Source organism: Chenopodium quinoa, unplaced genomic scaffold (genome assembly GCF_001683475.1).
Source record: "Chenopodium quinoa cultivar QQ74 unplaced genomic scaffold, ASM168347v1, whole genome shotgun sequence".
Classification (NCBI taxonomy): Eukaryota; Viridiplantae; Streptophyta; class Magnoliopsida; order Caryophyllales; family Amaranthaceae; genus Chenopodium; species Chenopodium quinoa.
Genome location: NW_018745569.1, coordinates 680,717 through 694,273, shown reverse-complemented (window position 1 = coordinate 694,273; position 13,557 = coordinate 680,717). Strand labels below are relative to the sequence as shown.

The window sequence follows — 13,557 nt, the reverse complement described above, 5'->3', positions numbered from 1 at the left end:
CTTTTATCTTATACCAAAACTCTTTAGTCAACACCTTTAATAAGTTTTTTTTTTTAGTGTTGGAATAACTAAATAAACATCAGAGTTAAATAGCTCGAAAGAGCTTTTATGGAAAACCAATAACATAGGTCCAATATGTATGAATATTAGGAATTGAACAAGAATCACTTAAAACAAGAATATGGTTTTACTATCTTCGTCAATAAGCTTTTTTGAATCAGTTATTGTATTTGCTAGATTTGTTCCACCTATTATTGTAAGTCTAGCACGATGTTTCTACCTTCTAGTGCTCAACTTGGTGTATAAATATTTTAATTAAATACGACTAGAATTTTACTAAAGATTCAATAATAACGAATAATAGGGAGATTGCAAAAACCAATTCCAATTTAATTCAACAAAACATAATATCTATCCATACATTCATTGATCCCCTTAGTCCTAGTAGTAAAATTACTCATACATATGAAAAGCAATAAATAAATCAAACTTGCTAAAAACATAGTCACAATAATAAAAGGTTAAAACTTTGAAATAATAAACAAAGGATATGAAAAGTACCTCTTAAATGATTATTGAATGAAAAACTTGATCCCAAGTGCTTTATGTAATTAATAAAAGCATAAAGAACTTAAAGTAGGATTTAAGTGCTTAAGAAAGTCTAAAACATGAAAAAGGAATGACTATTTGTTGCTAATACAAGTCCTATGTATAAGAAAATCTAGAAAAAAAAACGATTAAAATGGCTTAATTGACCTCCCAAGATCTCGTTTGGTGATCGGATGCGGCCTCGGAGCTTATTATCACCTTCCCCCCCACAAAAGCTCACTTGGTGGGGTGGGGTAGGACGTATAATATTCATCTTACCCAAAGCTTCACCGACCAAGTCTAATTCTCACGGTTAGGGCAGAGAGAGAAATATAGTACAAAGAACTCTTTTGCTTATATTTCATAGGATCATATAGCTTAAAGGGGGAAGAGTGCGACGGGGTTGTTTTTATGTGATCCCGGCATGCCTTATTAATTAAAGTGTACTCTCTCCGTATTTAAATAAGTGAAACGTTTTTCTTGTGCATATATGTCAATGTAAAATGTAAGTAAAAACTATAACGATTGAATATAAATAAATTATTCATTGAGATGATTCCAACGAGTACCTACAAGATTATATTTATTTTTATGTATAAATCAAAAGATTAATCAAAGTGAATTAGATGAATATTGCAAATTCTACCGACCAGCAGGTGTTATATGGTACCGAATGTTGTCTGCAAAGCATTGCCACGTGCATAAGATGAATGTAGTAGAGATGCATATGTTAAGATGATGAATGTCAGTTGAGGAATGAGATAATTCGGAAGAAAGTAGGGTTTACATCTTAAGGTGGTTTGGCCATGTAAGAAGGTGACCAAGTGAGGATCCGATAAGGAGGCTTGAATCGCGAGTGGTAGGGGAAGATCTACGAAAACTAGGAAGAGGGTAATTGAGAGTGGTATGAGTGCGTTGGGGATCGAGGAAAATATGGTGTTGGATAAGTCATTATGGAGGAAGATTATTTACGTCAATGACGTGTCATGATTATATATATACTTTTGTTTATTTTATCTTAGTATTTACTTTTATTATTTTACTCAATGCTTGTTTTATAAGCTTAATTAATTTCCTTTGATAAAGTTTTCTTAAACCCTTATGCTTTTTACTCACACGTTTTTACCACTCCTTTAAAACTTTCTTCAAGTTTATTCTTGGTTCTCTATTAAAACTCTCTTAATTTTTTCTTGGATGCTCTTTCTTTTTCTCACTTTATACACCTTTTTTCAAACTATTTCAACCAGTTATCTTGTTATGTTCTTTACTCTATATCGGACGGTTCCTTATGACGAATCATGTTAGCCGATCCCAAATCATTTTGGGACTAAGGCTTTTACTGTTTTTGGCATTATTATACTTCATAGGATCACATTCCAAGATTCCGAGGTCTCTAATCAAATGATAAAATCAAATGGTTCACATTAAACTTGGTAAATCATCCAACTTCAAAGTAGTACTCCCTCTTTTTTAAAAATGCATCACTTAATTTTCGCGGAGTTTTAGAGAGTTTATTTTTTATATTGTGCTAGTGGGGCAAGTGAAAGATTAATTTATTCTAATAAAATTATAATGAGCACTATAAAAGAAATAACATGTGAAAGAGATTTTTTTTTTTTTTTAAAAAAAAATATATATAAATAGAGATACAATACAACAAAGCCTTAGTCCCAAAATGATTTGGGCTCGGCTAACATGAATCGTCATAAGATTCCGTACGATATAAAAGGAGACATAACAAGACTATTAGTTGAATGAGTTTGAAAAAAGGTGTGTAAAGTGATAAAAGAAAAAACCTCCAAGAAAGATAAAGGGAGTTTTAAAAGAGAACTAAAAATAAAATTCAAGAAAGTTTTAAAGAAGAGGTCAAAACGTCTAGAGTGAAAAAATTAAGGTTTGAGAAAACATTAGCAAAGGAACTCAATATAGTTCATAAAGCACTAATAGGATAAAAAAATAAAAGTATATACTAAGATGAATTTAAAATACATATAATTATAAAAAGAGATTAATGATAAAATATTTTAAGTGAGGTTTTAAATTAGAGAGAAAACTAATAAAATATGGTATAATGTTACCGCATATAGAAGTGGTACAAAGTAAAAAAAAAAACCGAAAGTAGTAATTGATGCATTTAAAAAAAATAGAGGGAGTGGAAAGCTATGTAAAAATCTACGGTTCCTATAAAATTCATTCTAAAACACAAATAACACTAAAAGGAGGAATTGTTAGTAGAAGACAACTTAAATCCACTACCTCCCTTCATAAGTGTGTAGAGAATATTTCAAATATCAACTTTGAGCCCCACTGTGATCATGCATTCACGATCACGGAGATCGCTAACTCCATAGTGGTCCGGAACCATGACTGGATATTCGGGGATGATAGTACAAATCCAACCTAAAAGAGATTGAACCCGCCCTAAATCGGCCTCTACTTTATTCTTATGATATTCATTTGTGCTTTCCGATCAGCATACATACAACAAGATAATCCTAAACCTGGTCAATCTGCGTTGGTTTATTATTAATGCACAAATAAATCTATTATTGGTGATCACTTGAATTAAAATCATATTAAACCTAAAACAAATTATTAGTTATCTTATTAGGCGTGATTTCAAGTACAAATTTCCTTTAAACCTGCAAAAGAGAACGTGATCAAGCAATAACAATAAATCATGAATAATCAAGCATCATATAATTAATTGACATAACAAATCATCATCATAATAATAAATAATAAAACATAATTAGCAAGATCCTAGTCATGATACTAAACAGATTAATAACAAACCCTAACATGTCACTAATAATAAAAGTCAAAGCTTTATCCTAAACATGATACTAGAAACATGATATTAGAAATATTAGCTAACACCCTAACATGATACTAACAAGCATGAAAGCATCCTAACATGATACTAGAAATCATAAAAGCATCCTAGCATGATACTAGAAATTGAAATACTATTCTAAGCATGATTTCTATGTCAAAAGCAAGGAATAAAGATAGTAGATCTACTCACTTTGATGCCTCGTATCTCTTTCTATCAAAACAATAAACACGTTAGTAACTTCAAGAGAAAAATAAACCAAATAAATAAATAAAAATAAGAATTGAAATTAAGGATTAGGGACCAAACCCTCAAATCTATCGACCTTTCACGTCGAGGTCGAAGGCAACTACGAGAAGGGTTTGGAGTATTCAAGTCTTGCAAAGGACGTATGGTGTGTGATGTGTTTAGGCTAAGGCTAAGAAAGAGAGAGAGAGAGAGAATCTTATAGCTTAGAGAGGGATTAAGATGATGATTGTTGGTGATAAGCTTGTTGATGATTGAAAACGGGGGAAAACGATCTCTATTTATAAGAAAAAAGAGGGTCGAAAGATTAGAAAAGAGTTAGAATCCGACTCGGAGTAAAACAGGTTTCCGTCGCGACGCGATATTTCCGTCGCGGCGCAATGTTTCCGTCGCGACGCGATATTGCTATCGCTCGGCGATATTTTTCAAAAGATAGAATCCTTACGAAATCCGAATTCCAATCAAATTGGGTTCATCGTGTGTCCGTACGTATTCTAATTTTATCAGAATTAAAATCATTAAAAGACAAGTGTTTTATCCGATATAAAATTCCAAGTCTTTATCTTTTCAAAAACAGGATAAATTAGAACCTTTTAGAGGATTCCAGAAGCTAATAGTAAATCCTAAGGGATTATGGGATGATGTTTAAGGTTAATGGACCCTCCACATGGTCATTGGGTCGCAGGAAAGGTTCGATTTGGGCTTAGTTTAGTATTTTAGCCATAACTTCTTCGTTATAACTCGGATTTGGGCTTATAATATATCGTCGGAAGATGACATGAAATGAATGATTTTAAGGACACGAAATGAATGATTTTGGGTTGAAAGGCACGAAATAAATGATTTGGATTAAAACATTTAAAGAAAGGTTAGAATGGTCAAGGCTAAAGAAAACTTTACGAAACTCTTCAACTCTTCACCTAACTCGATAATTAAAGACGTGAAAGGTACTCAACACTGGGTTTGGTTTTGGGGAGATACAATCAGGTGTCTACAAAGTGTAACACTTTCATTTTTGGCTAAATACTCCATTTTAATAGTATATATCACTCCTCTCACGGTCCTTACTCAAACCCACCACTATTTTTTTTTTTTTTTTTATAATTTCTTTCCCTTTCTACCCTATTTATGGGATTAAGGCTTTGTTTGATTGATTTATTGATTTCTTTCCCTCTCATATACTTTACTTTTCAATAAAATATTAACCCCAGTATCTTTTCTTTAATATTTTAATGCTCTAACTACACCACTTACATCTTTTTATTTTAAAGTCAATTAATTTACTTAAAACTATATGTCGGTTAAAGTGTAACACTTAAATTAAAAAATATAAAATATAAAAAGGGGGGGGGGGTAAAAGTTTATAGGAGACAGTGTAAAATTCATATAAAATATACACATCAAAGGTCCCGATTAACCTTTGCTCTTACACCTCGTATGTCTTTTTTTGCTTCTCTTCTAGAAATTTTTGCACGAAATACACTAGGTGAATCTCCCATCCATAACCTAAAATTCTCCATATTCTTTAATTGTATGATACTTCAAATATATCAAATCAGCACCGCTTTATACCTTTCAATCATTCCTGGGAGGGGGGGTAAGGGGCTTCCATGCATGCCAGTTTGCCATATTCAAAAACTGACATAGGTTCATTATGTAGAGAAGATAATCAATATTAGTATAGATTAGACTTGGCAAATGGGTCGTTTGGGTCGGGTCATTTTGGGTCGGGTCAAATTCGGGTCAACATATATTTGGATCGGATCGGGTTGTTTCGGGTCAACACTTCGGGTCGTTTCGGGTTGGGTCATTTGGTTCGGGTCAATTTTTGAGTCCATATATCGGGTGAAGTTCGGGTCGGGTCAAGATCGGGTCAGGTCATTTCGGGTCGATGCTTTGAGTTTTATTAGTAGATTTATTTTTCTAAAACGAAATAATTATCATTTCTTTTAGAGAAAATATACGGTGTAGTTAGTGTTAATATCATTGTTAGGGTATTTTTCGAATTTTTTACTTAGACAATACAAGCATATATAAGTATATAACATATTATTCTAAAAAAAAAAAAGAAAATTACTTGGATCAATCCGGATGCCCGAATAAACAGACCGGATTCGGACCCTTAAAATGTGAGTCGGATTCAGACTCTGACTCGGGTCAATCGGATTAACCTCCACCATCCCTTTTGTACCATAGCATTATTTTTTGAGGTCACTGTTAGAAACACTAACTACCCTGTGGCTTTGGATGGTACACCAAATCCAATTTTATAAAATCATCCTTCTAAATTTCGACACTTGAGCTCCAGGCCACAAGGATGGGCTTTGAACAAAGGAAGATAACAGAGTTGTACATGATGAAAAGATTGGATGAGGGCAATCCGTTACCTTGAGAAATCATTTTTCTCACTGGTTTAACCTCTCTGATATCACTGTAAATTCGTAAAGAGTGTCTCCATATAATACTGAACATGGGTTGCCCCCAGGAGGCATGATCAAATAACTTAGGAGTCATATCCTCTCCTCACAACCAATCTCATCTTCCAAATTCAAAGAGGATATGCTAAGCTTTCACTGCAAAAATGAGCTTGCAACCCTGAATCATTCAGATAATGATTTTCTGTGGGTCTGTAGAACCAAGTGCACCCAAAATATATTGTTGTTAGAAAAAGGAAAATCATAACAAGAATATGGTGTAGATATTGGAGGAATGTATGGTGTCAAAAAAAAATATTGGAGGAATGTATAAGTTAACAGTTATTGGAAATCTTTTTGTGTAGCAATCAAGCTGAAAACACCTATTTTGGAAGCATATTCCTATTTTGGAAGCATACTAACATAAATTAAATAAATTAAATTGATCACGTTAAAGACTTTAAAGCTGTAAATTATGCTGAGCCCAAACCTACTAAGTCCAATAAGGGATTTCAATATCCTATAAATACACCTTTTCCCTCCCAATGGAGAGGATCTATTATTCATTTGAACTCACATAGTCCTCTTGAAATTCTCCCTGAAAAGTAGTTAAAAAGTACGCTTAACTAAATTTTTGTTAAGTGTTCAAATACATTCGCATACATTCGAAATGGATAAAAGCTTCATAAGCCTCCTTCGGGTAAATTCAAACAAAACTTTAAAAATTCAGGTTTACATCATCTAAAGTCACCCTACACTCAAATAGAATCAGAGGACTTAGTTTACTTTCTTATAAACAACAATACAAAGACTGTACCCTGTTACATTGTAACTGAAAAATTTGTATATTACTTTATTTCTCGTCTTTATTTATTTAGACTCGAAATTTGTGTAAACAAAGGGTCTTATAGTTCTTTTCAATTACCACCTTTTCTGTTTCTGTTTCCATTTCTCTAATCACTAAACTTAAGTACGGGAAAGTAAATCTAGTATTAGAGGGAGCAAGAATTCACTTATAAAAATGAGCCTGCTATAAAATGCTTGACAGTATTACAACAGTCTGGTCAACAGTTTTCCATCACGCATATATTTTTGTTTTGGTGCATTCTTTCTCGCTGGGTTCACTCATTTTCATTTCAGTGTTTGTAAAGTGACAGATACTATAATATGATCTCTGTAGGCTGAAGTACATTTGTAGCAGGGAGGGAATGAAGACAAGTTCCATTGCATTGACTGCACTTGCTGAATGCACAGGTAAATGGCTGTCCATGTTAGCACTTTGCTGTGTGTTTTGTACTTAACTAATGAAATTGGATATTTCTGCAGCTTGACCTTTGATGTCCATGTTTGATGAAATTTTTATTCTTACCTTGTTGCCTGATATCATGTAAAAATGATGGAAGAACATTGTACTCGGTGTTCTCATTGTTTTATCTTGCTAAAATGTGATTAGCACTTCTCAAGTAGGAAACATAGTTATGGAGAGCAATCTTCTCGCTTTTTCTGTTATCCTTTTCTTTGGGATGTTGGGGCGGAGAGGAGGGGAAGCGAAGGTGGAGTCAGGCAGGTCTTGGTCTTTTGGAGCCTTGGAAATGAGGCAAAGGATCTTGAAATTTTTGAATCTTAAAAGAGGAAGCTCTGGATTGACATATGATGCATTTGTCTCTTAAAGGCCTTAGAAGTTGTGAGTAAAACGTGCGACACTTTGTAACTTAATTTGCTCAAACTTTGATAACTTGAGATTCTAGCATGTGTCTGCTCTATCAGATTCCCTTCCAATCTAGGATCTGAGGTTTATTCTGTATTTTGATTTTGTGTAGGTTTCAAATGACTGATGAACGTATTTTTTTTCTTTAATTGATTGATTCATACATTTTTTGTTTTTTCCTTTGCCTGCTTGATTTTTTTTTTAATCAGAATGTGATATACGCTCGTGCTTGAACACAATTCAGTTTCTTCACAAGAAAAAGGAATCTCTGAATCTGGTAATTCCCTTTTTTTTTTTGGGAAAAACTCACTTTGATTGACCAATTTTAGTTATCTGCCATATTATCCGTGGGGAACTCAAATGCAGCTGACTTTGTTTGCTGAACTCTTCCTTCAGGCAAAGATATGTCAGTGCTAATTCTTTGACTTCTGCAAATAAATGCTACTTCTGTTCCTAAAAGATGTTTCCATTTGCTTTATTGCACAGTTTTCAATGCCGTTTTTGTAGTATCAATGTCTTTAAATATGTATTATAAAAAGTACTAGCATAAATTAAATAATTTAAAGTTTTAGCGTGGTTGGTTGTACCGCTCGTACGGATTCTTATAGATCTTAGGGGGAGTATTAGATATCATTTGTATTGAAATTATTAACATTCAGAATTGAAGTATCTTTTAGTAACAGAGGTAGTGTTCAATAATTTATAGTTTTAGCTGCTGGTTGTTGTACCGTTCGTACGGATTCTAGTGGTAATTTGAGAATGTTTTTGTAACTGTGTCTCAATTCGGGTTCAAATTCGTATTGTACTTTATAGTCACTGAAAATCTGCTTGCTTCAATATACTGCTCCCTTTGTTTCCGAAAGATGTACCCATTTTCCAAATTCCATTTTGAGGTGGTTTTTTTTTTTATATAATTTATTTTGTTTTGGGTTAGCTAACTATACTATTTTACCTCTTTATGTCCATTGTTTTTACACCCACTCAACTCTCCTAGAAACAAGAGTCAATAGTAAATGGGTATATCAAAATCAAATGGAGGGAGTAAGTGGTCTAGAAATTAGGTTTGGAAATTGCTTTGGATGACCATACTGCTAATTGTTGTACTATTTTACCTCTTTATGTCCATTGTTTTTACACCCACTCAACTCTCCTAGAAACAAGAGTCAATAGTAAATGTGTATATCAAAATCAAATGGAGGGAGTAAGTGGTCTAGAAATTAGGTTTGGAAATTGCTTTAGATGACCACTGCTAATTGTTGATTTGAAACAATTTTACCCAAGTAACGATATGCTTTGATATACATAATGGGTATGGGAATGCAATTTGTTACCTAGTTTTGTTAAACTGGCCTAAAGGGTACTGCTGTATTATGTACCACTAACCAATTCGCACATTTTAGTTCGCGGCTCAAAGAGGAATCATCAAATTAGTTAACAAGGGAATATATTCTACAGTTTAATCTTTTGTCTACGAAGAAAATATTAAACACGGCCCTCATGTTTTCGAGCTTATTTGTGCACATTGTCTGGGCAAATTTACACACCATCATATATACACAATGTTGTAGGGGTAAACTATTAGTCCAAGGGAAAAGTCAAGAAGTACCATCTTTTCTCTTGAACTTGTACCTATCCATTTCAACTGTATTGTCGGGGAATATTAATTCAATTTTTTTGTTTTGTTTTTTAGTTTATTATTTTATTTTGCATTTGTTTGTTTCTTTGTAATAAGTGTTTTTAGGTGAAGTTAAAGAAGAGAAATTTATACATTGTATGCCTTTGAAATTTATACATTATTTATAGGGAGGGGAGGATGATATTGTATGCCTTTGACCTGTATTTGAATCTCATCTCTACTCCTTCACAATGATTTATCTAGGTGGCATTAAGCTCCCAAGTGATTGGTCGAAAGGACATGACAAGAAGTATTTTTGATGTATGGAAAGAGGTGAGGTGAAGTAGTGGCTGATTCTTTTGATCTTGATTGGCTAAATCTAGTATAAAGATTTTCATTTCTGATCACTCAAACCTTTCTAGGTATTCCAAAAGAGGAAACCAAAGCAAAGCCGAGCATGTGATATCAATTCAAGAAAGTCATATGATGCAAATGAATTTTTGTACTCTTTGGTTTCCTATCGGTAGGTAATGTGTTTGTAGCTAAAAGATACTTTCTATGCACGTAGCGCATTTGATGATAATTTGGGCCACAATGATGCAGGAGCGATAATGAATTAATATTTGATGGAATTCATGAGAACTTTTTGCAGCTTCGTTATCACGACCCAATGCTCCAGAAGACGGTAGACCTTGTGCATATGCTGTGAATCTTTAGTTCCTACTTTAACAAGGATTAATATTCTTGAATCAATAGTTAAACCTGTACTGACATCTGAATTTCATGGGTTTTTGAAGGTACATTGCCTTGATACTCTTGGTGTTTCTGACTTACTCCATCAATATGTTCTACGTTCACATAATATGTCTCTTTCTGGTAAGATGCAATTATATATATATATATATATATATATATATATATATATATATATATATATATATATATATATATATATATATATATATGTATACATATACATATATGTGTGTGTGTGTGTGTGTATATACATACATACATACATATACATACATACATACATATATATATATACTACCTCCGTTAACAGTTATTTGCAACAAAGGGGGTCAGCTCGGACTCTTAGGCAAAACTTCTTAAACATGATTATTGAAAGTTATGAACATTTAATTAACTATTATAAAAAAAAAAAAAAAAAAAAAAACCCATTACAATTAAAAAGAACCGCCCAGAACAACCACTACCACACGCCACCCAGAACCACCACCCATGCCACCCAGAACCCACGAACCACCATCCATGCCACCCACAAATCACCGAAAGTCACCCACAAACCACCGAAATCCACCTAAGAATCACGAAAACCACTTAAGAACCACGAAAACCACCCTAGAACCACTAGATCTGAAACCCAAAAACCAAATCCATCCAGATTCTACCCCCACGAACCGCCCAAAACCACCACCACCGACACCCACCCACGAAGCAACCATCCGCGAACCACGAAATAGCCACCCACAAACCACCAACACCCACCCACGAACCACAAAAACCACCCACAAACAACAACTAGCACTAGATTTACCGAACCCACCCACAAACCACCAACAGCCACCCAGATGATGATGAACTGAGAGATGAAGATCGAAGAAGATGAGAGATGATGATGAACTGAGAGATGAAGATGGAGGAGAGAGATGGTGGGGAGATGAAATTAGGGATTGATCTGATTTGTTTGGGGGAAAAGCTTAGATAATTAAGTTAGATTAGGGTTATAATAATTTGTAATTATGTGTAGTATTATATGTTAATAATTTTTAAATGAGGGTATTTTGGTCATTTTACCATAAAAAAGTTACTATATTAGGAAAGCAATAGTTTTGTTGTAAATAATAGATAGCACCCTTTTTTGGTAAATGTTGCAAATAACTGTTAACGGAGGTAGTATATATAATTGAAGAAGATTCACTTCACATACCTTACAACTCATTCTTTGGCAGTGTATTATCCTTCACTCACTATCACAATACATCAGCTGCTGGCTCGTGTAGAAACACCTTCTATTGAATGGCCTAAATCATTTCAGAGGTATCTACGATCGTGGCAAAACCTCTGGATATTAATGCCCAAAACTGAAAAATATTGCCTTTTATTCATAACTTGGAGCAAACTCTCAGGTATCGCTCATTGCTGATGGAAAAGTTGGAAAGGTTAAGATCTTGGCAATCTAAAATTGCACCATGTATTTCAAGGCATGTATCAGCGAATTCTTTTGTCGAAGATACTATATCTCCATTACTGCATATTCTCTCTCCAGCTGATGTTAGACCAGTAATTACCTTACCTGATTCTTTTCTACGTTACCTTGATGAATAAATTGTGTAAAACCTGTCATTATTGTATCGATGCTGTTTGTATGTGTTTCTCTGTGCCTTGCTGTAATTTTTTTCAAAATATTTAGTCATTGGCTTCAAAGTCCTGAGTCCTGGTTGTTTAAAATACTCTCAACTCAGTTAATAATAAAAGCTTAAGATGGGTAGATATATGATGTATAGGAATAGGATCTAATGAGAAGGGTCCTTATTAAGAAAAAGGTGAGAATGGATCTTGACAGTTGAACTTGTTAATGTAATGGCTTAAATTTAGTAGTTTGCGTGTGTAGTTATAGAATTCTCTTTACCCAATAGTAAGAATCAAGCAAATGTATGCTTTGGATACCCTTTGCTGTTGTTGCCATGACGCCTTGCACTATCACTTCAGGCTACAGGGAGACCCTGCCAACATCAAAATTGTTGGATAATCTATTGGTTGTTCCCATTTCGCGCAAAGCTTAACCATTATTTTCTCTTTCCCTGAGTCTCATCATTCTTTCAGACTTACCTATTGCCACTGGAAATTAAAGCCAAGATATCGAATTGTGAAAAAACACAGGAGTTAATCTGGGACAAATTTATATCAAAAGTCTAGCAAATCTTTGTGATTAAATTATATTATAGTTATGTTTTGGATATTGATATATGCAAAGTCAAGTATGAGATGGATGGTAAAATCTTGATAAATGATTATAAATAGTGACAGGTCAAAGTCAGATATTTTCCTTGCTAATTTCTAATTTTAATGAAATCGTGATAAATGGTTAAATTCTGATGGATGAGATTATACTGTTTTTCCACAGGTTGCAGTGCAGTTACTATCAGATAAAGAGAAAACTGATCTGGCTCAATTAATTGGCACTATGGTGTTATATTCTCTAACATATAAGAACACAAAATCAGATTCATCAGCAAATAAATCAGTGCATGATGGATTACTGGATGCCGTGTCATTTTCTATGGATCCACCCATATCGGGTTTTGTGAATTTCAAGGTAAGAGTTGTTGTTTGGATAGTTGCTGATCTTTTCATTTAACTTCTCTTCTTTAATTTTTGAGTTTGTTTGGTCAGGGTTACAAGCCTGGGCATTATGAATTAGCGTCAGCTGTGAAGCAATTACTCACATATGAGGTAAGCTGGCATGATATAGCTATGTTTGAATGTTTTTTGTGCATACAAAGTTGAGTGCTCAATTATCATCTCTATATTTGAAATCTTAATCTCCTTTTAGACTATTTTGTGTTGCTTTTGGATTTAGTTATCAACCATTAGTTTATTGCTCCATGCATGGGGGTAAATGGTTTAGAGTTTTAGACTCTTAATGCAAATCAAAGCTTGTTTAAAGATCTTTTTTTTTTTTTCTTAGGTTCAATAATGACTGAACATTAGGATGCTTCTCGTTAAAAAAAATGAATAAAATAAAATAAAACATAGGGATGCTTCTCATGTGTGTTATGAACAAGTCTTTTATCTGCCTATGAGCATTTAGAGACAAATTTTTTTATTTAGAGCTAATAGTAAGTCAACATTACAACATGAGCCACCCTTCTCAAAACTTCAAAACTTACAATATTATATAGTAAAATTATATACAGAAGTATGCCTATTTGTGGGAAGAGAGAAATTTTGTGTTGTTGGATGCATAAAGTGGGTATGTTGTGGTGTCTTTTTGTAATGTTTTAAGTTCAAGTTCATGGTTATAAAGTTCACAATAATAAAACAGTTTGAGATGATCTCAAACCTTTTGTAAGGCTTTAAATAGTTCTTTGTATTTTTATTTTTTTTTTTGTGAAATACTAGT

General features: G+C 33.5%; 1 protein-coding gene across 2 annotated transcripts in view; it reads left to right on the top strand.

The window, feature by feature from the left end:
• The window catches only part of LOC110716384 (chromosome transmission fidelity protein 18 homolog), a 33,029-nt gene that overhangs the window by 11,444 nt on the left and 8,028 nt on the right, over positions 1 to 13,557 (top strand). For both annotated transcript variants that reach the window (XM_021894997.1, XM_021894996.1), the window contains 10 exons: positions 7,265 to 7,338; positions 8,002 to 8,069; positions 9,672 to 9,740; positions 9,830 to 9,930; positions 10,011 to 10,092; positions 10,205 to 10,283; positions 11,384 to 11,471; positions 11,561 to 11,714; positions 12,559 to 12,750; positions 12,828 to 12,887. In XM_021894997.1, coding sequence (XP_021750689.1) covers positions 7,265 to 7,338; positions 8,002 to 8,069; positions 9,672 to 9,740; positions 9,830 to 9,930; positions 10,011 to 10,092; positions 10,205 to 10,283; positions 11,384 to 11,471; positions 11,561 to 11,714; positions 12,559 to 12,750; positions 12,828 to 12,887 — 967 coding nt within the window. The remainder of the gene's footprint in view (positions 1 to 7,264; positions 7,339 to 8,001; positions 8,070 to 9,671; positions 9,741 to 9,829; positions 9,931 to 10,010; positions 10,093 to 10,204; positions 10,284 to 11,383; positions 11,472 to 11,560; positions 11,715 to 12,558; positions 12,751 to 12,827; positions 12,888 to 13,557) is intronic.